General features: G+C 54.8%; 1 protein-coding gene across 1 annotated transcript in view; it reads right to left on the bottom strand.

The window, feature by feature from the left end:
* The window catches only part of LOC129815741 (SWI/SNF-related matrix-associated actin-dependent regulator of chromatin subfamily D member 1-like), a 51242-nt gene that overhangs the window by 4581 nt on the left and 21399 nt on the right, over positions 1-25262 (bottom strand). Inside the window, exons 9-10 of the mRNA XM_055869824.1 lie at positions 6858-6993; positions 712-834 (exon numbers count right to left, since the gene is read on the bottom strand). Of these exons, the coding sequence (XP_055725799.1) occupies positions 712-834; positions 6858-6993 (259 nt within the window). The remainder of the gene's footprint in view (positions 1-711; positions 835-6857; positions 6994-25262) is intronic.

The following is a 25262-nucleotide window of genomic DNA, read 5'->3' as shown; positions in this document are numbered from 1 at the left end:
GGATTTAGGGAAATTACAATTGTCTCAGAACAAGGCAGCATGTCTGGCCCTTAAAAGTACACAGGGAGCTAACATTAATAATATGCATGTCAATCTCTCCTAGCTCAAAGTAGAGGAGAGATTGACTTTATCACTACTTGTATTTGAGAGAGGTGTTGACATGTTGAATGCACCAAGCTGTCTGTTTAAACTACTAGCACACAGCTCAGACACCCATGCATAGCCCCACAAGACATACCACCAGGGTTTCACAGTCCCCAAGTCCAGAGCAGACATGGGGAGGGGCACAGTACTACATAGAGTTCCATGTAGTCATGGCTCTATTCCACATCAGGTGGAAGCAGTAAAATTAGATTAAAAAAGACACATTATGTAGGGGGGCCCCTGTGAAAAGATACACGCACGATAACATGTACACTATACACACACGTACACATGGATTATGTGTTGCAGATATGTGGTAGTAGAGAAGGGGCCTGAGGGCACACACTTAATGTGTTGTGAAATCTGTTCTGCCATGTAATGTTTTAAATTGTATATAACTGCCTTAATGTTGCAGGACCCCAGGAAGAGTAGCTGCTGCTAATGGGGATCATTGTTAAATACAAATACAGCCAGTCATTGATGAAGCCCTGAAGTAGTTCCCTGTTTTCTCCCAACTGAACTACGACCCACATGCAACACAAGAGCAGTGTTTCCCTGTGTGTTTACCTTGAGGTCCCTGCACTGTGACTGCAGCCAGTCGTTGATGAAGCCCTGGGGATCTCTGGCGAAGCTCAACATGAACTCTCTCTGGGTCTTCAGCTGGTTGATCGTCTCTATGGTCTCATGGATCTACAGGGGAAGAAGAGAGAGACGGAGGGTCAATCCTAGTTCAACATCTGAATAAACTATTGTCTAAATGATCTGATGGAAAGAAACAGCAAGATGGATGTCCAAACCAAGATGGATGAAGTAGAGTCACTTTTCTTTGTTATGTTTATTAGACCAGACAATGCAAATGCATCCATATTTCAGTCAAATGTACCAGATTGAACCAGTCTGTTTGCCCTGTAGTAGGACATCATGTTAGCTCCTCCCATACTTCAGTAAAATGAACCAGATTGAACCAGTCTGTAGTCCTTGTAGTAGGACATCATGTTAGCTCCTCCCATACTTCAGTAAAATGAACCAGATTGAACCAGTCTGTAGTCCCTGTAGTAGGACATCATGTTAGCTCCTCCCTCAGTAGAGAAGGTCTCATCTCTGTTGTGTTTAATTGGCCTTTGTCACAGCAGCTTGTCAAATTACAATTGGCCCAGAACAGGACAGCACAACTGGCCCTTAAATGTACACGGAGAGCTAACATTAATAATATGCATGTCAATCTCTCATGGCTCAAAGTAGAGGAGAGACTGACTTCCTCACTACTTGTGTATTTGTGAGAAGTATTGACATGTTGAATGCACCAAAGCTGTCTGTTGTAAACACTACTGAATACACCACTGTCTAATGGAGGTCTCTCTGACCTTAGTCTGCACTAGATACCTCAGCTCAGATCTCTCTGCAATCACAGGGATAAGACCTGCAGCCAATGCTACTGACAGGGTGTGTTTCTCAGAGACTCTTTCCTGTGGGGTCTTGTTCTTTGTCTGTATTAACAGTCTGAACTTGACGTAGGCTACTGCTGCTGGAGAGGAGGGAGGGCTGTCTATTTCTGGACAGGAGGTAGGAGGGCTGTCTTTCTGGAGAGGAGGGAGGAGGGCTGTCTTTCTGGACAGGAGGGAGGGCCGTCTATTTCTGGAGAGGAGGGCTGTCTATTTCTGGACAGGAGGTAGGAGGGCTGTCTTTCTGGAGAGGAGGGAGGAGGGCTGTCTTTCTGGAGAGGAGGGAGGAGGGCTGTCTATTTCTGGACAGGAGGTAGGAGGGCTGTCTTTCTGGAGAGGAGGGAGGAGGGCTGTCTTTCTGGAGAGGAGGGAGGAGGGCTGTCTATTTCTGGAGAGGAGGTAGGAGGGCTGTCTATTTCTGGACAGGAGGTAGGAGGGCTGTCTTTCTGGAGAGGAGGGAGGAGGGCTGTCTATTTCTGGACAGGAGGTAGGAGGGCTGTCTATTTCTGGACAGGAGGGAGGAGGGCTGTCTTTCTGGAGAGGAGGGAGGGCCGTCTATTTCTGGAGAGGAGGGAGGAGGGCTGTCTTTCTGGAGAGGAGGGAGGAGGGCTGTCTATTTCTGGACAGGAGGTAGGAGGGCTGTCTTTCTGGAGAGGAGGGAGGAGGGCTGTCTTTCTGGAGAGGAGGGAGGAGGGCTGTCTATTTCTGGAGAGGAGGTAGGAGGGCTGTCTATTTCTGGACAGGAGGTAGGAGGGCTGTCTTTCTGGAGAGGAGGGAGGAGGGCTGTCTATTTCTGGACAGGAGGTAGGAGGGCTGTCTATTTCTGGACAGGAGGGAGGAGGGCTGTCTTTCTGGAGAGGAGGGAGGGCCGTCTATTTCTGGAGAGGAGGGAGGAGGGCTGTCTTTCTGGAGAGGAGGGAGGAGGGCTGTCTATTTCTGGACAGGAGGTAGGAGGGCTGTCTTTCTGGACAGGAGGTAGGAGGGCTGTCTTTCTGGAGAGGAGGGAGGAGGGCTGTCTTTCTGGAGAGGAGGGAGGAGGGCTGTCTATTTCTGGACAGGAGGTAGGAGGGCTGTCTTTCTGGAGAGGAGGGAGGAGGGCTGTCTATTTCTGGACAGGAGGTAGGAGGGCTGTCTATTTCTGGACAGGAGGGAGGAGGGCTGTCTTTCTGGAGAGGGGGGAGGGCCGTCTATTTCTGGAGAGGAGGTAGGAGGGCTGTCTATTTCTGGACAGGAGGTAGGAGGGCTGTCTATTTCTGGACAGGAGGTAGGAGGGCTGTCTTTCTGGAGAGGAGGGAGGAGGGCTGTCTATTTCTGGACAGGAGGTAGGAGGGCTGTCTATTTCTGGACAGGAGGTAGGAGGGCTGTCTTTCTGGAGAGGAGGGAGGAGGGCTGTCTATTTCTGGACAGGAGGTAGGAGGGCTGTCTTTCTGGAGAGGAGGGAGGAGGGCTGTCTTTCTGGAGAGGAGGGAGGAGGGCTGTCTTTCTGGAGAGGAGGGAGGAGGGCTGTCTATTTCTTGAGAGGAGGTAGGAGGGCTGTCTATTTCTGGACAGGAGGTAGGAGGGCTGTCTTTCTGGAGAGGAGGGAGGGCCGTCTATTTCTGGAGAGGAGGGAGGAGGGCTGTCTTTCTGGAGAGGAGGGAGGAGGGCTGTCTATTTCTGGACAGGAGGTAGGAGGGCTGTCTTTCTGGAGAGGAGGGAGGAGGGCTGTCTTTCTGGAGAGGAGGGAGGAGGGCTGTCTTTCTGGAGAGGAGGGAGGAGGGCTGTCTATTTCTGGACAGGAGGTAGGAGGGCTGTCTTTCTGGAGAGGAGGGAGGAGGGCTGTCTATTTCTGGAGAGGAGGGAGGAGGGCTGTCTTTCTGGAGAGAAGGGAGGAGGGCTGTCTTTCTGGAGAGGAGGTAGGAGGGCTGTCTTTCTGGAGAGGAGGGAGGAGGGCTGTCTTTCTGGAGAGGAGGTAGGATGGCTGTCTTTCTGGAGAGGAGGGAGGAGTGCTGTCTTTCTGGACAGGAGGTAGGAGGGCTGTCTATTTCTGGACAGGAGGTAGGAGGGCTGTCTTTCTGGAGAGGAGGTAGGAGGGCTGTCTTTCTGGACAGGAGGTAGGAGGGCTGTCTTTCTGGACAGGAGGTAGGAGGGCTGTCTTTCTGGAGAGGAGGGAGGAGGGCTGTCTTTCTGGACAGGAGGTAGGAGGGCTGTCTATTTCTGGACAGGAGGTAGGAGGGCTGTCTTTCTGGAGAGGAGGGAGGAGGGCTGTCTATTTCTGGACAGGAGGTAGGAGGGCTGTCTTTCTGGAGAGGAGGGAGGAGGGCTGTCTTTCTGGAGAGGAGGGAGGAGGGCTGTCTATTTCTGGACAGGAGGTAGGAGGGCTGTCTTTCTGGAGAGGAGGGAGGAGGGCTGTCTTTCTGGAGAGGAGGTAGGAGGGCTGTCTTTCTGGAGAGGAGGGAGGAGGGCTGTCTTTCTGGAGAGGAGGGAGGAGGGCTGTCTATTTCTGGACAGGAGGTAGGAGGGCTGTCTTTCTGGAGAGGAGGGAGGGCCGTCTATTTCTGGAGAGGAGGTAGGAGGGCTGTCTATTTCTGGACAGGAGGTAGGAGGGCTGTCTATTTCTGGACAGGAGGGAGGAGGGCTGTCTTTCTGGAGAGGAGGGAGGGCCGTCTATTTCTGGAGAGGAGGTAGGAGGGCTGTCTATTTCTGGACAGGAGGTAGGAGGGCTGTCTTTCTGGAGAGGAGGGAGGAGGGCTGTCTATTTCTGGACAGGAGGTAGGAGGGCTGTCTTTCTGGAGAGGAGGGAGGAGGGCTGTCTTTCTGGAGAGGAGGGAGGAGGGCTGTCTTTCTGGAGAGGAGGGAGGAGGGCTGTCTATTTCTGGAGAGGAGGTAGGAGGGCTGTCTATTTCTGGACAGGAGGTAGGAGGGCTGTCTTTCTGGAGAGGAGGGAGGAGGGCTGTCTATTTCTGGACAGGAGGTAGGAGGGCTGTCTTTCTGGAGAGGAGGGAGGAGGGCTGTCTTTCTGGAGAGGAGGGAGGAGGGCTGTCTTTCTGGAGAGGAGGGAGGAGGGCTGTCTATTTCTGGACAGGAGGTAGGAGGGCTGTCTTTCTGGAGAGGAGGGAGGAGGGCTGTCTATTTCTGGAGAGGAGGGAGGAGGGCTGTCTTTCTGGAGAGAAGGGAGGAGGGCTGTCTTTCTGGAGAGGAGGTAGGAGGGCTGTCTTTCTGGAGAGGAGGGAGGAGGGCTGTCTTTCTGGAGAGGAGGTAGGATGGCTGTCTTTCTGGAGAGGAGGGAGGAGTGCTGTCTTTCTGGACAGGAGGTAGGAGGGCTGTCTATTTCTGGACAGGAGGTAGGAGGGCTGTCTTTCTGGAGAGGAGGTAGGAGGGCTGTCTTTCTGGACAGGAGGTAGGAGGGCTGTCTTTCTGGACAGGAGGTAGGAGGGCTGTCTTTCTGGAGAGGAGGGAGGAGGGCTGTCTTTCTGGACAGGAGGTAGGAGGGCTGTCTATTTCTGGACAGGAGGTAGGAGGGCTGTCTTTCTGGAGAGGAGGGAGGAGGGCTGTCTATTTCTGGACAGGAGGTAGGAGGGCTGTCTTTCTGGAGAGGAGGGAGGAGGGCTGTCTTTCTGGAGAGGAGGGAGGAGGGCTGTCTTTCTGGAGAGGAGGGAGGAGGGCTGTCTTTCTGGAGAGGAGGGAGGGCTGTCTATTTCTGGACAGGAGGTAGGAGGGCTGTCTATTTCTGGACAGGAGGTAGGAGGGCTGTCTTTCTGGAGAGGAGGGAGGAGGGCTGTCTATTTCTGGAGAGGAGGTAGGAGGGCTGTCTATTTCTGGACAGGAGGTAGGAGGGCTGTCTTTCTGGAGAGGAGGGAGGAGGGCTGTCTATTTCTGGACAGGAGGTAGGAGGGCTGTCTTTCTGGAGAGGAGGGAGGAGGGCTGTCTTTCTGGAGAGGAGGGAGGAGGGCTGTCTTTCTGGAGAGGAGGGAGGAGGGCTGTCTTTCTGGAGAGGAGGGAGGAGGGCTGTCTATTTCTGGAGAGGAGGTAGGAGGGCTGTCTATTTCTGGACAGGAGGTAGGAGGGCTGTCTTTCTGGAGAGGAGGTAGGAGGGCTGTCTTTCTGGACAGGAGGTAGGAGGGCTGTCTTTCTGGACAGGAGGTAGGAGGGCTGTCTTTCTGGAGAGGAGGGAGGAGGGCTGTCTTTCTGGACAGGAGGTAGGAGGGCTGTCTATTTCTGGACAGGAGGTAGGAGGGCTGTCTTTCTGGAGAGGAGGGAGGAGGGCTGTCTATTTCTGGACAGGAGGTAGGAGGGCTGTCTTTCTGGAGAGGAGGGAGGAGGGCTGTCTTTCTGGAGAGGAGGGAGGAGGGCTGTCTTTCTGGAGAGGAGGGAGGAGGGCTGTCTTTCTGGAGAGGAGGGAGGAGGGCTGTCTATTTCTGGACAGGAGGTAGGAGGGCTGTCTTTCTGGAGAGGAGGGAGGAGGGCTGTCTATTTCTGGAGAGGAGGGAGGAGGGCTGTCTTTCTGGAGAGAAGGGAGGAGGGCTGTCTTTCTGGAGAGGAGGTAGGAGGGCTGTCTTTCTGGAGAGGAGGGAGGAGGGCTGTCTTTCTGGAGAGGAGGTAGGATGGCTGTCTTTCTGGAGAGGAGGGAGGAGTGCTGTCTTTCTGGACAGGAGGTAGGAGGGCTGTCTATTTCTGGACAGGAGGTAGGAGGGCTGTCTTTCTGGAGAGGAGGTAGGAGGGCTGTCTTTCTGGACAGGAGGTAGGAGGGCTGTCTTTCTGGACAGGAGGTAGGAGGGCTGTCTTTCTGGACAGGAGGTAGGAGGGCTGTCTTTCTGGACAGGAGGTAGGAGGGCTGTCTTTCTGGACAGGAGGTAGGAGGGCTGTCTTTCTGGAGAAGAGGGAGGAGGGCTGTCTTTCTGGAGAAAAGGTAGGAGGGCTGTCTTTCTGGAGAAGAGGTAGGAGGGCTGTCTATTTCTCTTTTTATATCAGGTTCAGTGAGTTTCTCTGTAGTCGGTCCCTGCCTGCTCCCAGCCCCTGCCTGCTCCCAGTCCCTGCCTGCTCCCAGTCCCTGCTGACTATAGTTAGTATCAATCAAATCAACACAATGCATTTGATTTTTTATAGCGCCTCTATTTTTCACTCTTCCGGCGTTCTGACGACGGGCTGTACAATAGGAGACAAAAGGTGTGTGGAAAACATCTGTTCACAGCCTCAGAATAGCTCACCATAAGATGTTGTAGGCTAGATTACATCCCTTGAAAATGAATGGACCCATGTAAAGTTCAACTATAGCATGGGCTCCATACATACCTTGTTGTCCAGGCCAGCTATCTCCTGCTGGCTGGCGGTGGATAGGAGGAAGGAGTTCATCTGGGTCTTTAGAGTGTCGTCCACCTCCACATCGATGTCATAGCAGGCCGTCTTCTTCTGGTCGTTGGGATCCACACTGTAGACAGAGAGGAGTGAGATCATGCAGAGTCCATCTTACACTATGGGTTCATTCCAGATGGTCCTTTCTTGCAGTCACGCTGCACATCTCAGGAGAGTTCTATAGCATATTAACGTGGTTCCTGAGACATTTGAACACTTCTGTAGGCATTGTGAGATCTGATCGTCTGAGCATTGTCTTACAAAAAAGACCAGGAGTTCTTCCTGACCACGGAACAACTCTAGACCCAAGTGATGACATAGTGAGGTGTTGACCCTAGAGGCAAGAAGGACATAGTGAGGTGTTGACCCTAGTGGCGAGGAGGACATAGTGAGGTGTTGACCCTAGTGGCGAGGAGGACATAGTGAGGTGTTGACCCTAGTGGCGAGGAGGACATAGTGAGGTGTTGACCCTAGAGGCGAGGAGGACATAGTGAGGTGTTGACCCTAGTGGCGAGGAGGACATAGTGAGGTGTTGACCCTAGAGGCGAGGAGGACATAGTGAGGTGTTGACCCTAGTGGCGAGGAGGACATAGTGAGGTGTTGACCCTAGTGGCGAGGAGGACATAGTGAGGTGTTGACCCTAGTGGCGAGGAGGACATACTGAGGTGTTGACCCTAGTGGCGAGGAGGACATAGTGAGGTGTTGACCCTAGTGGCGAGGAGGACATAGTGAGGTGTTGACCCTAGTGGCGAGGAGGACATAGTGAGGTGTTGACCCTAGTGGCGAGGAGGACATAGTGAGGTGTTGACCCTAGTGGCGAGGAGGACATAGTGAGGTGTTGACCCTAGTGGCGAGGAGGACATAGTGAGGTGTTGACCCTAGTGGCGAGGAGGACATAGTGAGGTGTTGACCCTAGTGGCGAGGAGGACATAATGAGGTATTGACCCTAGTGAGGTGTTGACCCTAGTGGCGAGGAGGACATAGTGAGGTGTTGACCCTAGAGGCGAGGAGGACATAGTGAGGTGTTGACCCTAGTGGCGAGGAGGACATAGTGAGGTGTTGACCCTAGTGGCGAGGAGGACATAGTGAGGTGTTGACCCTAGAGGCGAGGAGGACATAGTGAGGTGTTGACCCTAGTGGCGAGGAGGACATAGTGAGGTGTTGACCCTAGTGGCGAGGAGGACATAGTGAGGTGTTGACCCTAGTGGCGAGGAGGACATAGTGAGGTGTTGACCCTAGTGGCGAGGAGGACATAGTGAGGTGTTGACCCTAGTGGCGAGGAGGACATAGTGAGGTGTTGACCCTAGTGGCGAGGAGGACATAGTGAGGTGTTGACCCTAGTGGCGAGGAGGACATAGTGAGGTGTTGACCCTAGTGGCGAGGAGGACATAGTGAGGTGTTGACCCTAGTGGCGAGGAGGACATAGTGAGGTGTTGACCCTAGTGAGGTGTTGACCCTAGTGGCGAGGAGGACATAGTGAGGTGTTGACCCTAGTGAGGTGTTGACCCTAGTGGCGAGGAGGACATAGTGAGGTGTTGACCATAGTGAGGTGTTGACCCTAGTGGCGAGGAGGACATAGTGAGGTGTTGACCCTAGAGGCGAGGAGGGCATAGTGAGGTGTTGACCTTAGTGGCGAGGAGGACATAGTGAGGTGTTGACCCTAGTGAGGTGTTGACCCTAGTGGCGAGGAGGGCATAGTGAGGTGTTGACCCTAGTGAGGTGTTGACCCTAGTGGCGAGGAGGACATAGTGAGGTGTTGACCCTAGAGGCGAGGAGGGCATAGTGAGGTGTTGACCCTAGTGAGGTGTTGACCCTAGAGGCGAGGAGGACATAGTGAGGTGTTGACCCTAGAGGCGAGGAGGACATAGTGAGGTGTTGACCCTAGTGGCGAGGAGGACATAGTGAGGTGTTGACACTAGTGGCGAGGAGGACATAGTGAGGTGTTGACCCTAGTGGCGAGGAGGACATAGTGAGGTGTTGACCCTAGTGGCGAGGAGGACACAGTGAGGTGTTGACCCTAGTGGCGAGGAGGACATAGTGAGGTGTTGACCCTAGTGGCGAGGAGGGCATAGTGAGGTGTTGACCCTAGTGGCGAGGAGGACAAAGTGAGGTGTTGACCCTAGTGAGGTGTTGATCCTAGTGACGAGGAGGACATAGTGAGGTGTTGACCCTAGTGGCGAGGAGGACATAATGAGGTGTTGACCCTAGTGAGGTGTTGACCCTAGTGACGAGGAGGACATAGTGAGGTGTTGACCCTAGTGGCGAGGAGGACATAGTGAGGTGTTGACCCTAGTGGCGAGGAGGACATAGTGAGGTGTTGACCCTAGTGAGGTGTTGACCCTAGTTGCGAGGAGGACATAATGAGGTGTTGAACCTAGTGAGGTGTTGACCCTAGTGGCGAGGAGGAAACAGTGAGGTGTTGACCCTAGTGACGAGGAGGACATAGTGAGGTGTTGACCCTAGTGACGAAGAGGACATAGTGAGGTGTTGACCCTAGTGGCGAGGAGGACATAGTGAGGTGTTGACCCTAGTGGCGAGGAGGACATAGTGAGGTGTTGACCCTAGTGGCGAGGAGGACATAGTGAGGTGTTGACCCTAGTGGCGAGGAGGACATAGTGAGGTGTTGACCCTAGTGGCGAGGAGGACATAATGAGGGATTGACCCTAGTGGCGAGGAGGACATAATGAGGTATTGACCCTAGTGAGGTGTTGACCCTAGTGGCGAGGAGGACATAGTGGGGTGTTGACCCTAGAGGCGAGGAGGACATAGTGAGGTGTTGACCTTAGAGGCGAGGAGGACATAGTGAGGTGTTGACCCTAGTGGCGAGGAGGACATAGTGAGGTGTTGACCCTAGTGGCGAGGAGGACATAGTGAGGTGTTGACCCTAGAGGCGAGGAGGACATAGTGAGGTGTTGACCCTAGTGGCGAGGAGGACATAGTGAGGTGTTGACCCTAGTGGCGAGGAGGACATAGTGAGGTGTTGACCCTAGTGGCGAGGAGGACATAGTGAGGTGTTGACCCTAGTGGCGAGGAGGACATAGTAAGGTGTTGACCCTAGTGGCGAGGAGGACATAGTGAGGTGTTGACCCTAGTGAGGTGTTGACCCTAGTGGCGAGGAGGACATAGTGAGGTGTTGACCCTAGTGAGGTGTTGACCCTAGTGGCGAGGAGGACATAGTGAGGTGTTGACCATAGTGAGGTGTTGACCCTAGTGGCGAGGAGGACATAGTGAGGTGTTGACCCTAGAGGCGAGGAGGGCATAGTGAGGTGTTGACCTTAGTGGCGAGGAGGACATAGTGAGGTGTTGACCCTAGTGAGGTGTTGACCCTAGTGGCGAGGAGGACATAGTGAGGTGTTGACCCTAGTGAGGTGTTGACCCTAGTGGCGAGGAGGACATAGTGAGGTGTTGACCCTAGAGGCGAGGAGGACATAGTGAGGTGTTGACCCTAGTGAGGTGTTGACCCTAGAGGCGAGGAGGACATAGTGAGGTGTTGACCCTAGAGGCGAGGAGGACATAGTGAGGTGTTGACCCTAGAGGCGAGGAGGACATAGTGAGGTGTTGACCCTAGTGGCGAGGAGGACATAGTGAGGTGTTGACACTAGTGGCGAGGAGGACATAGTGAGGTGTTGACCCTAGTGGCGAGGAGGACATAGTGAGGTGTTGACCCTAGTGGCGAGGAGGACACAGTGAGGTGTTGACCCTAGTGGCGAGGAGGACATAGTGAGGTGTTGACCCTAGTGGCGAGGAGGGCATAGTGAGGTGTTGACCCTAGTGGCGAGGAGGACATAGTGAGGTGTTGACCCTAGTGAGGTGTTGATCCTAGTGGCGAGGAGGACATAGTGAGGTGTTGACCCTAGTGACGAGGAGGACATAGTGAGGTGTTGACCCTAGTGGCGAGGAGGACATAATGAGGTGTTGACCCTAGTGAGGTGTTGACCCTAGTGGCGAGGAGGACATAGTGAGGTGTTGACCCTAGTGACGAGGAGGACATAGTGAGGTGTTGACCCTAGTGGCGAGGAGGACATAGTGAGGTGTTGACCCTAGTGGCGAGGAGGACATAATGAGGTGTTGACCCTAGTGAGGTGTTGACCCTAGTGGCGAGGAGGACATAGTGAGGTGTTGACCCTAGTGACGAGGAGGACATAGTGAGGTGTTGACCCTAGTGGCGAGGAGGACATAGTGAGGTGTTGACCCTAGTGGCGAGGAGGACATAATGAGGTATTGACCCTAGTGAGGTGTTGACCCTAGTGGCGAGGAGGACATAGTGAGGTGTTGACCCTAGAGGCGAGGAGGACATAGTGAGGTGTTGACCCTAGTGGCGAGGAGGACATAGTGAGGTGTTGACCCTAGTGGCGAGGAGGACATAGTGAGGTGTTGACCCTAGAGGCGAGGAGGACATAGTGAGGTGTTGACCCTAGTGGCGAGGAGGGCATAGTGAGGTGTTGACCCTAGTGGCGAGGAGGACATAGTGAGGTGTTGACCCTAGTGGCGAGGAGGACATAGTGAGGTGTTGACCCTAGTGGCGAGGAGGACATAGTGAGGTGTTGACCCTAGTGGCGAGGAGGACATAGTGAGGTGTTGACCCTAGTGGCGAGGAGGACATAGTGAGGTGTTGACCCTAGTGGCGAGGAGGACATAGTGAGGTGTTGACCCTAGTGGCGAGGAGGACATAGTGAGGTGTTGACCCTAGTGAGGTGTTGACCCTAGTGGCGAGGAGGACATAGTGAGGTGTTGACCCTAGTGAGGTGTTGACCCTAGTGGCGAGGAGGACATAGTGAGGTGTTGACCATAGTGAGGTGTTGACCCTAGTGGCGAGGAGGACATAGTGAGGTGTTGACCCTAGAGGCGAGGAGGGCATAGTGAGGTGTTGACCTTAGTGGCGAGGAGGACATAGTGAGGTGTTGACCCTAGTGAGGTGTTGACCCTAGTGGCGAGGAGGACATAGTGAGGTGTTGACCCTAGTGAGGTGTTGACCCTAGTGGCGAGGAGGTCATAGTGAGGTGTTGACCCTAGAGGCGAGGAGGACATAGTGAGGTGTTGACCCTAGTGAGGTGTTGACCCTAGAGGCGAGGAGGACATAGTGAGGTGTTGACCCTAGAGGCGAGGAGGACATAGTGAGGTGTTGACCCTAGAGGCGAGGAGGACATAGTGAGGTGTTGACCCTAGTGGCGAGGAGGACATAGTGAGGTGTTGACACTAGTGGCGAGGAGGACATAGTGAGGTGTTGACCCTAGTGGCGAGGAGGACATAGTGAGGTGTTGACCCTAGTGGCGAGGAGGACACAGTGAGGTGTTGACCCTAGTGGCGAGGAGGACATAGTGAGGTGTTGACCCTAGTGGCGAGGAGGGCATAGTGAGGTGTTGACCCTAGTGGCGAGGAGGACAAAGTGAGGTGTTGACCCTAGTGAGGTGTTGATCCTAGTGGCGAGGAGGACATAGTGAGGTGTTGACCCTAGTGACGAGGAGGACATAGTGAGGTGTTGACCCTAGTGGCGAGGAGGACATAATGAGGTGTTGACCCTAGTGAGGTGTTGACCCTAGTGACGAGGAGGACATAGTGAGGTGTTGACCCTAGTGGCGAGGAGGACATAGTGAGGTGTTGACCCTAGTGGCGAGGAGGACATAGTGAGGTGTTGACCCTAGTGAGGTGTTGACCCTAGTTGCGAGGAGGACATAATGAGGTGTTGACCCTAGTGAGGTGTTGACCCTAGTGGCGAGGAGGACACAGTGAGGTGTTGACCCTAGTGACGAGGAGGACATAGTGAGGTGTTGACCCTAGTGGCGAGGAGGACATAGTGAGGTGTTGACCCTAAAGGCGAGGAGGACATAGTGAGGTGTTGACCCTAGTGGCGAGGAGGACATAGTGAGGTGTTGACCCTAGTGGCGAGGAGGACATAGTGAGGTGTTGACCCTAGTGGCGAGGAGGACATAGTGAGGTGTTGACCCTAGTGGCGAGGAGGACATACTGAGGTGTTGACCCTAGTGGCGAGGAGGACATAGTGAGGTGTTGACCCTAGTGGCGAGGAGGACATAGTGAGGTGTTGACCCTAGTGGCGAGGAGGACATAGTGAGGTGTTGACCCTAGTGGCGAGGAGGACATAGTGAGGTGTTGACCCTAGTGGCGAGGAGGACATAGTGAGGTGTTGACCCTAGTGGCGAGGAGGACATAATGAGGTATTGACCCTAGTGGCGAGGAGGACATAGTGAGGTGTTGACCCTAGAGGCGAGGAGGACATAGTGAGGTGTTGACCTTAGAGGCGAGGAGGACATAGTGAGGTGTTGACCCTAGTGGCGAGGAGGACATAGTGAGGTGTTGACCCTAGTGGCGAGGAGGACATAGTGAGGTGTTGACCCTAGAGGCGAGGAGGACATAGTGAGGTGTTGACCCTAGTGGCGAGGAGGACATAGTGAGGTGTTGACCCTAGTGGCGAGGAGGACATAGTGAGGTGTTGACCCTAGTGGCGAGGAGGACATAGTGAGGTGTTGACCCTAGTGGCGAGGAGGACATAGTGAGGTGTTGACCCTAGTGGCGAGGAGGACATAGTGAGGTGTTGACCCTAGTGGCGAGGAGGACATAGTGAGGTGTTGACCCTAGTGAGGTGTTGACCCTAGTGGCGAGGAGGACATAGTGAGGTGTTGACCCTAGTGGCGAGGAGGACATAGTGAGGTGTTGACCATAGTGAGGTGTTGACCCTAGTGGCGAGGAGGGCATAGTGAGGTGTTGACCCTAGAGGCGAGGAGGGCATAGTGAGGTGTTGACCTTAGTGGCGAGGAGGACATAGTGAGGTGTTGACCCTAGTGAGGTGTTGACCCTAGTGGCGAGGAGGACATAGTGAGGTGTTGACCCTAGTGAGGTGTTGACCCTAGTGGCGAGGAGGACATAGTGAGGTGTTGACCCTAGTGAGGTGTTGACCCTAGTGGCGAGGAGGACATAGTGAGGTGTTGACCCTAGAGGCGAGGAGGACATAGTGAGGTGTTGACCCTAGTGAGGTGTTGACCCTAGAGGCGAGGAGGACATAGTGAGGTGTTGACCCTAGAGGCGAGGAGGACATAGTGAGGTGTTGACCCTAGAGGCGAGGAGGACATAGTGAGGTGTTGACCCTAGTGGCGAGGAGGACATAGTGAGGTGTTGACACTAGTGGCGAGGAGGACATAGTGAGGTGTTGACCCTAGTGGCGAGGAGGACATAGTGAGGTGTTGACCCTAGTGGCGAGGAGGACACAGTGAGGTGTTGACCCTAGTGGCGAGGAGGACATAGTGAGGTGTTGACCCTAGTGGCGAGGAGGGCATAGTGAGGTGTTGACCCTAGTGGCGAGGAGGACATAGTGAGGTGTTGACCCTAGTGAGGTGTTGATCCTAGTGGCGAGGAGGACATAGTGAGGTGTTGACCCTAGTGACGAGGAGGACATAGTGAGGTGTTGACCCTAGTGGCGAGGAGGACATAATGAGGTGTTGACCCTAGTGAGGTGTTGACCCTAGTGACGAGGAGGACATAGTGAGGTGTTGACCCTAGTGGCGAGGAGGACATAGTGAGGTGTTGACCCTAGTGGCGAGGAGGACATAGTGAGGTGTTGACCCTAGTGAGGTGTTGACCCTAGTTGCGAGGAGGACATAATGAGGTGTTGACCCTAGTGAGGTGTTGACCCTAGTGGCGAGGAGGACATAGTGAGGTGTTGACCCTAGTGACGAGGAGGACATAGTGAGGTGTTGACCCTAGTGACGAAGAGGACATAGTGAGGTGTTGACCCTAGTGGCGAGGAGGGCATAGTGAGGTGTTGACCCTAGAGGCGAGGAGGACATAGTGAGGTGTTGACCCTAGTGGCGAGGAGGACATAGTGAGGTGTTGACCCTAGTGGCGAGGAGGACATAGTGAGGTGTTGACCCTAGTGGCGAGGAGGACATAGTGAGGTGTTGACCCTAGTGGCGAGGAGGACATAGTGAGGTGTTGACCCTAGTGGCGAGGAGGACATAGTGAGGTGTTGACCCTAGTGGCGAGGAGGACATAGTGAGGTGTTGACCCTAGTGGCGAGGACGACATAGTGAGGTGTTGACCCTAGTGGCGAGGAGGACATAATGAGGTATTGACCCTAGTGAGGTGTTGACCCTAGTGGCGAGGAGGACATAGTGAGGTGTTGACCCTAGTGGCGAGGAGGACATAGTGAGGTGTTGACCCTAGTGTCGAGGAGGACATAGTGAGGTGTTGACCCTAGTGGCGAGGAGGACATAGTGAGGTGTTGACCCTGGTGGCGAGGAGGACATAGTGAGGTGTTGACCCTGGTGGCGAGGAGGACATAGTGAGGTGTTGACCCTGGTGGCGAGGAGGACATACTGAGGTGTTGACCCTGGTGGCGAGGAGGACATAGTGAGGTGTTGACCCTAGTGGCGAGGAGGACATAGTGAGGTGTTGACCCTAGTGGCGAGGAGGACATAGTGAGGTGTTGACCCTAGTGGCGAGGAGGACATAGTGAGGTGTTGACCCTAGAGGCGAGGAGGGCATAGTGAGGTGTTGACCCTAGAGGCGAGGAGGGCATAGTGAGGTGTTGACCCTAGTGGCGAGGAGGACATAGTGAGGTGTTGACCCTAGAGGCGAGGAGGGCATAGTGAGGTGTTGACCCTAGTGGCGAGGAGGGCATAGTGAGGTGTTGACCCTAGAGGCGAGGAGGACATAGTGAGGTGTTGACCCTAGTGGCGAGGAGGACATAGTGAGGTGTTGACCCTAGTGGCGAGGAGGACATAGTGAGGTGTTGACCCTAGAGGCGAGGAGGACATAGTGAGGTGTTGACCCTAGAGGCGAGGAGGACATAGTGAGGTGTTGACCCTAGTGGCGAGGAGGACATAGTGAGGTGTTGACACTAGTGGCGAGGAGGACATAGTGAGGTGTTGACCCTAGTGGCGAGGAGGAGATAGTGAGGTGTTGACCCTAGTGGCGAGGAGGACACAGTGAGGTGTTGACCCTAGTGGCGAGGAGGACATAGTGAGGTGTTGACCCTAGTGGCGAGGAGGGCATAGTGAGGTGTTGACCCTAGTGGCGAGGAGGACATAGTGAGGTGTTGACCCTAGTGAGGTGTTGATCCTAGTGGCGAGGAGGATATAGTGAGGTGTTGACCCTAGTGACGAGGAGGACATAGTGAGGTGTTGACCCTAGTGGCGAGGAGGACATAATGAGGTGTTGACCCTAGTGAGGTGTTGACCCTAGTGACGAGGAGGACATAGTGAGGTGTTGACCCTAGTGGCGAGGAGGACATAGTGAGGTGTTGACCCTAGTGGCGAGGAGGACATAGTGAGGTGTTGACCCTAGTGAGGTGTTGACCCTAGTTGCGAGGAGGACATAATGAGGTGTTGACCCTAGTGAGGTGTTGACCCTAGTGGCGAGGAGGACATAGTGAGGTGTTGACCCTAGTGACGAGGAGGACATAGTGAGGTGTTGACCCTAGTGACGAAGAGGACATAGTGAGGTGTTGACCCTAGTGGCGAGGAGGACATAGTGAGGTGTTGACCCTAGAGGCGAGGAGGACATAGTGAGGTGTTGACCCTAGTGGCGAGGAGGACATAGTGAGGTGTTGACCCTAATGGCGAGGAGGACATAGTGAGGTGTTGACCCTAGTGGCGAGGAGGACATAGTGAGGTGTTGACCCTAGTGGCGAGGAGGACATAGTGAGGTGTTGACCCTAGTGGCGAGGAGGACATAGTGAGGTGTTGAACCTAGTGGCGAGGAGGACATAGTGAGGTGTTGACCCTAGTGGCGAGGAGGACATAGTGAGGTGTTGACCCTAGTGGCGAGGAGGACATAATGAGGTATTGACCCTAGTGAGGTGTTGACCCTAGTGGCGAGGAGGCCATAGTGAGGTGTTGACCCTAGTGGCGAGGAGGACATAGTGAGGTGTTGACCCTAGTGGCGAGGAGGACATAATGAGGTATTGACCCTAGTGAGGTGTTGACCCTAGTGGCGAGGAGGACATAGTGAGGTGTTGACCCTAGAGGCGAGGAGGACATAGTGAGGTGTTGACCCTAGAGGCGAGGAGGACATAGTGAGGTGTTGACCCTAGTGGCGAGGAGGACATAGTGAGGTGTTGACCCTAGTGGCGAGGAGGACATAGTGAGGTGTTGACCCTAGAGGCGAGGAGTACATAGTGAGGTGTTGACCCTAGTGTCGAGGAGGACATAGTGAGGTGTTGACCCTAGTGGCGAGGAGGGCATAGTGAGGTGTTGACCCTGGTGGCGAGGAGGACATAGTGAGGTGTTGACCCTGGTGGCGAGGAGGACATAGTGAGGTGTTGACCCTGGTGGCGAGGAGGACATACTGAGGTGTTGACCCTGGTGGCGAGGAGGACATAGTGAGGTGTTGACCCTAGTGGCGAGGAGGACATAGTGAGGTGTTGACCCTAGTGGCGAGGAGGACATAGTGAGGTGTTGACCCTAGTGGCGAGGAGGACATAGTGAGGTGTTGACCCTAGAGGCGAGGAGGGCATAGTGAGGTGTTGACCCTAGAGGCGAGGAGGGCATAGTGAGGTGTTGACCCTAGTGGCGAGGAGGGCATAGTGAGGTGTTGACCCTAGAGGCGAGGAGGGCATAGTGAGGTGTTGACCCTAGTGGCGAGGAGGGCATAGTGAGGTGTTGACCCTAGAGGCGAGGAGGACATAGTGAGGTGTTGACCCTAGAGGCGAGGAGGACATAGTGAGGTGTTGACCCTAGTGGCGAGGAGGACATAGTGAGGTGTTGACCCTAGTGGCGAGGAGGGCATAGTGAGGTGTTGACCCTAGTGGCGAGGAGGGCATAGTGAGGTGTTGACCCTAGTGGCGAGGAGGACATAGTGAGGTGTTGACCCTAGTGGCGAGGAGGACATAGTGAGGTGTTGACCCTAGTGGCGAGGAGGGCATAGTAAGGTGTTGACCCTAGTGGCGAGGAGGACATAGTGAGGTGTTGACCCTAGTGGCGAGGAGGACATAGTGAGGTGTTGACCCTAGTGGCGAGGAGGACATAGTGAGGTGTTGACCCTAGTGGCGAGGAGGACATAGTGAGGTGTTGACCCTAGTGGCGAGGAGGACATAGTGAGGTGTTGACCCTAGTGGCGAGGAGGCCATAGTGAGGTGTTGACCCTAGTGGCGAGGAGGACATAGTGAGGTGTTGACCCTAGTGGCGAGGAGGACATAGTGAGGTGTTGACCCTAGTGGCGAGGAGGACATAGTGAGGTGTTGACCCTAGTGGCGAGGAGGACATAGTGAGGTGTTGACCCTAGTGGCGAGGAGGCCATACTGAGGTGTTGACCCTAGTGGCGAGGAGGACATACTGAGGTGTTGACCCTAGTGGCGAGGAGGACATAGTGAGGTGTTGACCCTACTGGCGAGGAGGACATAGTGAGGTGTTGACCCTAGTGGCGAGGAGGCCATAGTGAGGTATTGACCCTAGTGGCGAGGAGGGCATAGTGAGGTGTTGACCCTAGTGGCGAGGAGGACATAGTGAGGTGTTGACCCTAGTGGCGAGGAGGACATAGTGAGGTGTTGACCCCAGTGGCGAGGAGGACATAATGAGGTGTTGACCCTAGTGGCGAGGAGGACATAGTGAGGTGTTGACGCTAGAGGCGAGGAGGACATAGTGAGATGTTGACCCTAGTGGCGAGGAGGACATAGTGAGGTGTTGACCCTAGAGGCGAGGAGGGCATAGTGAGGTGTTGACCCTAGTGGCGAGGAGGGCATAGTGAGGTGTTGACCCTAGAGGCGAGGAGGACATAGTGAAGTGTTGACCCTAGAGGCGAGGAGGACATAGTGAGGTGTTGACCCTAGTGGCGAGGAGGACATAGTGAGGTGTTGACCCTAGTGGCGAGGAGGACATAGTGAGGTGTTGACCTTAGAGGCGAGGAGGACATAGTGAGGTGTTGACCCTAGTGGCGAGGAGGACATAGTGAGGTGTTGACCCTAGTGACGAGGAGGACATAGTGAGGTGTTGACCCTAGTGGCGAGGAGGACATAGTGAGGTGTTGACCCTAGTGGCGAGGAGGACATAGTGAGGTGTTGACCCTAGTGGCGAGGAGGACATAGTGAGGTGTTGACCCTAGTGGCGAGGAGGACACAGTGAGGTGTTGACCCTAGTGGCGAGGAGGACATAGTGAGGTGTTGACCCTAGTGGCGAGGAGGGCATAGTGAGGTGTTGACCCTAGTGGCGAGGAGGACATAGTGAGGTGTTGACCCTAGTGAGGTGTTGACCCTAGTGGCGAGGAGGCCATAGTGAGGTGTTGACCCTAGTGACGAGGAGGACATAGTGAGGTGTTGACCCTAGTGGCGAGGAGGACATAGTGAGGTGTTGACCCTAGTGAGGTGTTGACCCTAGTTGCGAGGAGGACATAATGAGGTGTTGACCCTAGTGAGGTGTTGACCCTAGTGGCGAGGAGGACATAGTGAGGTGTTGACCCCAGTGGCGAGGAGGACATAATGAGGTGTTGACCCTAGTGAGGTGTTGACCCTAGTGGCGAGGAGGACATAGTGAGGTGTTGACCCTAGTGACGAGGAGGACATAGTGAGGTGTTGACCCTAGTGACGAAGAGGACATAGTGAGGTGTTGACCCTAGTGGCGAGGAGGACATAGTGAGGTGTTGACCCTAGAGGCGAGGAGGACATAGTGAGGTGTTGACCCTAGTGGCGAGGAGGACATAGTGAGGTGTTGACCCTAGTGGCGAGGAGGACATAGTGAGGTGTTGACCCTAGTGGCGAGGAGGACATAGTGAGGTGTTGACCCTAGTGGCGAGGAGGACATAGTGAGGTGTTGACCCTAGTGGCGAGGAGGACATAGTGAGGTGTTGACCCTAGTGGCGAGGAGGACATAGTGAGGTGTTGACCCTAGTGGCGAGGAGGACATAGTGAGGTGTTGACCCTAGTGGCGAGGAGGACATAGTGAGGTGTTGACCCTAGTGGCGAGGAGGACATAATGAGGTATTGACCCTAGTGGCGAGGAGGACATAATGAGGTATTGACCCTAGTGAGGTGTTGACCCTAGTGGCGAGGAGGACATAGTGAGGTGTTGACCCTAGAGGCGAGGAGGACTTAGTGAGGTGTTGACCTTAGAGGCGAGGAGGCCATACTGAGGTGTTGACCCTAGTGGCGAGGAGGACATAGTGAGGTGTTGACCCTAGTGGCGAGGAGGACATAGTGAGGTGTTGACCCTAGAGGCGAGGAGGACATAGTGAGGTGTTGACCCTAGTGTCGAGGAGGACATAGTGAGGTGTTGACCCTAGTGGCGAGGAGGACATAGTGAGGTGTTGACCCTAGTGGCGAGGAGGACATAGTGAGGTGTTGACCCTGGTGGCGAGGAGGCCATAGTGAGGTGTTGACCCTGGTGGCGAGGAGGACATACTGAGGTGTTGACCCTAGTGGCGAGGAGGACATAGTGAGGTGTTGACCCTAGTGGCGAGGAGGACATAGTGAGGTGTTGACCCTAGTGGCGAGGAGGGCATAGTGAGGTGTTGACCCTAGTGGCGAGGAGGACATAGTGAGGTGTTGACCCTAGTGGCGAGGAGGACATAGTGAGGTGTTGACCCTAGTGGCGAGGAGGATATAGTGAGGTGTTGACCCTAGTGGCGAGGAGGACATAGTGAGGTGTTGACCCTAGAGGCGAGGAGGAGATAGTGAGGTGTTGACCCTAGTGGCGAGGAGGACACAGTGAGGTGTTGACCCTAGTGGCGAGGAGGACATAGTGAGGTGTTGACCCTAGTGGCGAGGAGGGCATAGTGAGGTGTTGACCCTAGTGGCGAGGAGGACATAGTGAGGTGTTGACCCTAGTGAGGTGTTGATCCTAGTGGCGAGGAGGATATAGTGAGGTGTTGACCCTAGTGACGAGGAGGACATAGTGAGGTGTTGACCCTAGTGGCGAGGAGGACATAATGAGGTGTTGACCCTAGTGAGGTGTTGACCCTAGTGACGAGGAGGACATAGTGAGGTGTTGACCCTAGTGGCGAGGAGGACATAGTGAGGTGTTGACCCTAGTGGCGAGGAGGACATAGTGAGGTGTTGACCCTAGTGAGGTGTTGACCCTAGTTGCGAGGAGGACATAATGAGGTGTTGACCCTAGTGAGGTGTTGACCCTAGTGGCGAGGAGGACATAGTGAGGTGTTGACCCTAGTGACGAGGAGGACATAGTGAGGTGTTGACCCTAGTGACGAAGAGGACATAGTGAGGTGTTGACCCTAGTGGCGAGGAGGACATAGTGAGGTGTTGACCCTAGAGGCGAGGAGGACATAGTGAGGTGTTGACCCTAGTGGCGAGGAGGACATAGTGAGGTGTTGACCCTAATGGCGAGGAGGACATAGTGAGGTGTTGACCCTAGTGGCGAGGAGGACATAGTGAGGTGTTGACCCTAGTGGCGAGGAGGACATAGTGAGGTGTTGACCCTAGTGGCGAGGAGGACATAGTGAGGTGTTGAACCTAGTGGCGAGGAGGACATAGTGAGGTGTTGACCCTAGTGGCGAGGAGGACATAGTGAGGTGTTGACCCTAGTGGCGAGGAGGACATAATGAGGTATTGACCCTAGTGAGGTGTTGACCCTAGTGGCGAGGAGGCCATAGTGAGGTGTTGACCCTAGTGGCGAGGAGGACATAGTGAGGTGTTGACCCTAGTGGCGAGGAGGACATAATGAGGTATTGACCCTAGTGAGGTGTTGACCCTAGTGGCGAGGAGGACATAGTGAGGTGTTGACCCTAGAGGCGAGGAGGACATAGTGAGGTGTTGACCTTAGAGGCGAGGAGGACATAGTGAGGTGTTGACCCTAGTGGCGAGGAGGACATTGTGAGGTGTTGACCCTAGTGGCGAGGAGGACATAGTGAGGTGTTGACCCTAGAGGCGAGGAGTACATAGTGAGGTGTTGACCCTAGTGTCGAGGAGGACATAGTGAGGTGTTGACCCTAGTGGCGAGGAGGGCATAGTGAGGTGTTGACCCTGGTGGCGAGGAGGACATAGTGAGGTGTTGACCCTGGTGGCGAGGAGGACATAGTGAGGTGTTGACCCTGGTGGCGAGGAGGACATACTGAGGTGTTGACCCTGGTGGCGAGGAGGACATAGTGAGGTGTTGACCCTAGTGGCGAGGAGGACATAGTGAGGTGTTGAACCTAGTGGCGAGGAGGACATAGTGAGGTGTTGACCCTAGTGGCGAGGAGGACATAGTGAGGTGTTGACCCTAGAGGCGAGGAGGGCATAGTGAGGTGTTGACCCTAGAGGCGAGGAGGGCATAGTGAGGTGTTGACCCTAGTGGCGAGGAGGGCATAGTGAGGTGTTGACCCTAGAGGCGAGGAGGGCATAGTGAGGTGTTGACCCTAGTGGCGAGGAGGGCATAGTGAGGTGTTGACCCTAGAGGCGAGGAGGACATAGTGAGGTGTTGACCCTAGAGGCGAGGAGGACATAGTGAGGTGTTGACCCTAGTGGCGAGGAGGACATAGTGAGGTGTTGACCCTAGTGGCGAGGAGGGCATAGTGAGGTGTTGACCCTAGTGGCGAGGAGGGCATAGTGAGGTGTTGACCCTAGTGGCGAGGAGGACATAGTGAGGTGTTGACCCTAGTGGCGAGGAGGACATAGTGAGGTGTTGACCCTAGTGGCGAGGAGGGCATAGTGAGGTGTTGACCCTAGTGGCGAGGAGGACATAGTGAGGTGTTGACCCTAGTGGCGAGGAGGACATAGTGAGGTGTTGACCCTAGTGGCGAGGAGGACATAGTGAGGTGTTGACCCTAGTGGCGAGGAGGGCATAGTGAGGTGTTGACCCTAGTGGCGAGGAGGACATAGTGAGGTGTTGACCCTAGTGGCGAGGAGGCCATAGTGAGGTGTTGACCCTAGTGGCGAGGAGGACATAGTGAGGTGTTGACCCTAGTGGCGAGGAGGACATAGTGAGGTGTTGACCCTAGTGGCGAGGAGGACATAGTGAGGTGTTGACCCTAGTGGCGAGGAGGACATAGTGAGGTGTTGACCCTAGTGGCGAGGAGGCCATACTGAGGTGTTGACCCTAGTGGCGAGGAGGCCATACTGAGGTGTTGACCCTAGTGGCGAGGAGGACATAGTGAGGTGTTGACCCTACTGGCGAGGAGGACATAGTGAGGTGTTGACCCTAGTGGCGAGGAGGCCATAGTGAGGTATTGACCCTAGTGGCGAGGAGGGCATAGTGAGGTGTTGACCCTAGTGGCGAGGAGGACATAGTGAGGTGTTGACCCTAGTGGCGAGGAGGACATAGTGAGGTGTTGACCCCAGTGGCGAGGAGGACATAATGAGGTGTTGACCCTAGTGGCGAGGAGGACATAGTGAGGTGTTGACGCTAGAGGCGAGGAGGACATAGTGAGGTGTTGACCCTAGTGGCGAGGAGGACATAGTGAGGTGTTGACCCTAGAGGCGAGGAGGGCATAGTGAGGTGTTGACCCTAGTGGCGAGGAGGGCATAGTGAGGTGTTGACCCTAGAGGCGAGGAGGACATAGTGAAGTGTTGACCCTAGAGGCGAGGAGGACATAGTGAGGTGTTGACCCTAGTGGCGAGGAGGACATAGTGAGGTGTTGACCCTAGTGGCGAGGAGGACATAGTGAGGTGTTGACCTTAGAGGCGAGGAGGACATAGTGAGGTGTTGACCCTAGTGGCGAGGAGGACATAGTGAGGTGTTGACCCTAGTGACGAGGAGGACATAGTGAGGTGTTGACCCTAGTGGCGAGGAGGACATAGTGAGGTGTTGACCCTAGTGGCGAGGAGGACATAGTGAGGTGTTGACCCTAGTGGCGAGGAGGACATAGTGAGGTGTTGACCCTAGTGGCGAGGAGGACACAGTGAGGTGTTGACCCTAGTGGCGAGGAGGACATAGTGAGGTGTTGACCCTAGTGGCGAGGAGGGCATAGTGAGGTGTTGACCCTAGTGGCGAGGAGGACATAGTGAGGTGTTGACCCTAGTGAGGTGTTGACCCTAGTGGCGAGGAGGCCATAGTGAGGTGTTGACCCTAGTGACGAGGAGGACATAGTGAGGTGTTGACCCTAGTGGCGAGGAGGACATAGTGAGGTGTTGACCCTAGTGAGGTGTTGACCCTAGTTGCGAGGAGGACATAATGAGGTGTTGACCCTAGTGAGGTGTTGACCCTAGTGGCGAGGAGGACATAGTGAGGTGTTGACCCCAGTGGCGAGGAGGACATAATGAGGTGTTGACCCTAGTGAGGTGTTGACCCTAGTGGCGAGGAGGACATAGTGAGGTGTTGACCCTAGTGACGAGGAGGACATAGTGAGGTGTTGACCCTAGTGACGAAGAGGACATAGTGAGGTGTTGACCCTAGTGGCGAGGAGGACATAGTGAGGTGTTGACCCTAGAGGCGAGGAGGACATAGTGAGGTGTTGACCCTAGTGGCGAGGAGGACATAGTGAGGTGTTGACCCTAGTGGCGAGGAGGACATAGTGAGGTGTTGACCCTAGTGGCGAGGAGGACATAGTGAGGTGTTGACCCTAGTGGCGAGGAGGACATAGTGAGGTGTTGACCCTAGTGGCGAGGAGGACATAGTGAGGTGTTGACCCTAGTGGCGAGGAGGACATAGTGAGGTGTTGACCCTAGTGGCGAGGAGGACATAGTGAGGTGTTGACCCTAGTGGCGAGGAGGACATAGTGAGGTGTTGACCCTAGTGGCGAGGAGGACATAATGAGGTATTGACCCTAGTGGCGAGGAGGACATAATGAGGTATTGACCCTAGTGAGGTGTTGACCCTAGTGGCGAGGAGGACATAGTGAGGTGTTGACCCTAGAGGCGAGGAGGACTTAGTGAGGTGTTGACCTTAGAGGCGAGGAGGACATACTGAGGTGTTGACCCTAGTGGCGAGGAGGACATAGTGAGGTGTTGACCCTAGTGGCGAGGAGGACATAGTGAGGTGTTGACCCTAGAGGCGAGGAGGACATAGTGAGGTGTTGACCCTAGTGTCGAGGAGGACATAGTGAGGTGTTGACCCTAGTGGCGAGGAGGACATAGTGAGGTGTTGACCCTAGTGGCGAGGAGGACATAGTGAGGTGTTGACCCTGGTGGCGAGGAGGCCATAGTGAGGTGTTGACCCTGGTGTTGAGGAGGACATACTGAGGTGTTGACCCTAGTGGCGAGGAGGACATAGTGAGGTGTTGACCCTAGTGGCGAGGAGGACATAGTGAGGTGTTGACCCTAGTGGCGAGGAGGGCATAGTGAGGTGTTGACCCTAGTGGCGAGGAGGACATAGTGAGGTGTTGACCCTAGTGGCGAGGAGGACATAGTGAGGTGTTGACCCTAGTGGCGAGGAGGATATAGTGAGGTGTTGACCCTAGTGGCGAGGAGGACATAGTGAGGTGTTGACCCTAGAGGCGAGGAGGGCATAGTGAGGTGTTGACCCTAGAGGC

The sequence above is a fragment of the Salvelinus fontinalis genome, chromosome 18 (assembly GCF_029448725.1).
Source record: "Salvelinus fontinalis isolate EN_2023a chromosome 18, ASM2944872v1, whole genome shotgun sequence".
Taxonomy (NCBI): domain Eukaryota; kingdom Metazoa; phylum Chordata; class Actinopteri; order Salmoniformes; family Salmonidae; genus Salvelinus; species Salvelinus fontinalis.
The sequence above is the reverse complement of the archived record's forward strand: the minus strand, read 5'-3'. Positions and strand labels throughout refer to the sequence as shown.